General features: G+C 64.2%; 1 protein-coding gene across 1 annotated transcript in view; it reads left to right on the top strand.

Moving 5' to 3' along the window:
* The window catches only part of LOC104835992 (integrin alpha-M-like), a gene marked incomplete at its 3' end in the record, with an annotated part of 11,077 nt that extends 8,393 nt beyond the window's left edge, over positions 1-2,684 (top strand). The window contains exons 11-17 of the mRNA XM_010574291.1: positions 13-408; positions 526-656; positions 743-900; positions 1,417-1,571; positions 1,670-1,801; positions 2,372-2,445; positions 2,543-2,684. Coding sequence (XP_010572593.1) covers positions 13-408; positions 526-656; positions 743-900; positions 1,417-1,571; positions 1,670-1,801; positions 2,372-2,445; positions 2,543-2,684 — 1,188 coding nt within the window. The remainder of the gene's footprint in view (positions 1-12; positions 409-525; positions 657-742; positions 901-1,416; positions 1,572-1,669; positions 1,802-2,371; positions 2,446-2,542) is intronic.
* Positions 2,685-2,752: the final 68 nt, after the last annotated feature.

The raw sequence follows: 2,752 nt of genomic DNA, 5'->3' as shown, positions 1-2,752 counted from the left end.
GGGATGTCCCAGGTCATGGGTGCCTGCTGGGTGAGGGAGAGGTGCAGGGTGGTGGGGACGTGGTGGGTGCTGGAGAAACCTTGGGTGCTGGAGGCGTCCTGGGTGCTGAAGATGCCTTGGGTGGTGGAGGCATCTTGGGTGCTGGAGATGCTCTGGGTGCTGGAGATGTTCTGGATGCTGAAGATGCTTTGGGTGGTGGAGGCATCTTGGGTGGTGGAGGCATCTTGGGTGGTGGAGGTGTGCTGGGTGATGGACGCATCTTGGGTGGTGGAGATGTCCTGGGTGGTGGAGGCATCTTGGGTGGTGGAGATGTCCTGGGCGCTGGTCACACCCTGCGTGCTGAAGGCGTCTTGGGTGCTGGAGGGGTCTTGGGTGATGAAGACATCTTGCGTGCTGGAGCAGCTCCAGGTGCCCAAGATGTCCTGGATGCTGGAGACCCTCCAGCTCCTGTAGGTGTCCCAGGTGCTGGGAACATCTTGGGGGCCAGAGACGACTCACCCACTCGGGCACCTCTGTCTCCCCCAGCGCATCTCAGGTGCCCGGTTCTCCAGCAGGCCACGCTATTTTGGCCAGGCCATCAGCGGTGGCCAGGACCTGACAGGGGACAGGCTGCCGGACGTGGCCGTGGGCGCCCAGGGACAGGTTCTGCTGCTCAGGTCCGCCTGGGGAACCCACCTGAGACCTTCCACAGCCTGGAGGGTGGAGTGGCCACCGCCAACCCCCCTCTGGTTGTCACCACAAGGTCTCAGCCGCTGCTCAGGATCCGCGTAACGGTGACTTTCCAGCCCGAAGAGATACCAGCGGCCGCTTTTGACTGTCAGGAGGAGGAAGTGCTCAAGGGAGAAGTGGCCAAGGCTAAGATCTGCTTCCTCAGCACCAAGAAAACCCCTGACAACTTTGGTGAGACCTCCTAGATGTCCATCTGGACCCCCAAAGCATGTGCAGGTGTCCCCAAGACCCCCCAGAAGTGTACACGGACCCCCCACAAGCCACCTCCTCACGTTCTCAAGACCCCCAGGAGTCCATCTGGCCTCCCAAAGCCCCTCCAGATGTCTCCCGAGCCCCCCAGAAGTCCACGTGGGCTCCTAAATCCCCTCCAGATGTCCTCAAGACCCACCAGCAGCCTGTCTGGCCTCCCAAAGCCGCTCCAGATGTCTCCCGAGCCCCCCAGAAGTCCACGTGCCCCCCTAAATCCCCTCCAGATGTCCTCAAGACCCACCAGCAGCCTGTCTGGCCTCCCAAAGCCCCTCCAGATGTCTCCCGAGCCCCCCAGAAGTCCATGTGGCCCTCTAAACCACCTCCAGATGTCCTCAAGACCCTCCAAAATCCATCCGTCTCTCCATCCTCCCCTTTCCCACCATCCCGGAGGGCTGCCAGGGACCCTGGCCACCCACTTTCTGCTCCCTTTCCCCGCAGGCAGCCAGCTTTCCACCACCCTCCGGTACCAGGCGGCCCTGGACCCCAGCCGGGCGATGGTCCGGGCCGTCTTTGCCGGCGGCGCCGCCGTCCGCAACGGGACCCTCCAACTGGGCGTCGGGCAGAGGTGCGAGACCTTCGGCATCGCCTTCACGGTGGGTGTCGGGAAAGGTCCCGGCGGGGTGGTCGGGGGGGGCGGCGCAACCCCACGGCACCGGCGTGGGGGACACGGTCGTCTCTCTGTGCTGGGCAGGGGTGCCCACAGGACACGCTGACCCCCCTGGTGCTGCGCCTCACCTACGATGCCACGGGAGACCCCATCGGGGTGGCCGGGGGGCTGCGGCCAGCCTTGAGCGAGGACTCGGTGATGGTGGCCGTGGGCACGGTAGGGGCTTGGGGGGTCACCCCATGGCATCGGCGGCGTTGGAGGGGAGCGGTGGTGGGCTGTAGGGTTGGGGGTGGCGTGGATGGACGGAAGGGTGGAAGGACAGATGGATGGAGCGGTGGAAGGGGAGGTGGGATGGGTGGAAGGTCAAGAGGCAAGAAGGACAGATGGATCCGTGGAGAGAAAGGAGGTGGGATGGATGGAAGGTCAAGAGGCAAGAAGGACAGATGGATCCGTGGAGAGAAAGGAGGTGGGATGGATGGACAGAAGGGAGGATGGGAGGAACCAAGGGAAGATGGGAGGAAGGGAGGATGGAGAGATGCATGGGAGGAAGGACAGAAGGACAGGTGGCTAGATTGGGAGGAAGGAAGGACACAAGGACGGACGGAAGGCCAGCTACGTGGAAGGACATCCAGGCATGGGGAGGGTTGGAAGGCTCTAGGAGAGCCAGGGTGGGTGGGCAGATGGACAGACAGCTGGCTGAGGGATGGGAGGATGAAGGAGAGGAAGGCAGCCAGCCGGCCGCCTGGGGGACGGACGGACGGACGGACGGACGAGGCGTCTCCTCAGCTGCCCTTCGAGAAGGACTGCGGTGATGACAACGTCTGCGTCGACGACCTCCAGATCTCCTTCGACTTCTCTCGGTAGGTCCCCCCGTTCCCCGTGTCAGGGGACACCCGTGGACGCCGGGGTCTGCCCCTGCCTGCCCCCACCCCGCTCTGTGTCCCGTCCCCCCCCCAGGCTGGAGACCGTTGTGGTGGGGGTGACCGACGTGGTGAACGTCACCGTCACCCTCCGCAACCGCGGGGAGGACTCGTACGGGACCACCGTCCAGCTGCATCACGCCGGGGCCCTCTCCTACCGCAAGGCTGTGGTGCTCCAGGTAACCCCCCCCCCAAATCCTTCAGAGCCTAGAAGACCCCCCAGAAGTCCCCAAGACCCTCCAGAAGT

This window comes from Haliaeetus leucocephalus, unplaced genomic scaffold, assembly GCF_000737465.1.
Source record: "Haliaeetus leucocephalus isolate CR32 unplaced genomic scaffold, Haliaeetus_leucocephalus-4.0 Scaffold419, whole genome shotgun sequence".
Taxonomy (NCBI): Eukaryota; Metazoa; Chordata; class Aves; order Accipitriformes; family Accipitridae; genus Haliaeetus; species Haliaeetus leucocephalus.
The sequence above is the reverse complement of the archived record's forward strand: the minus strand, read 5'-3'. Positions and strand labels throughout refer to the sequence as shown.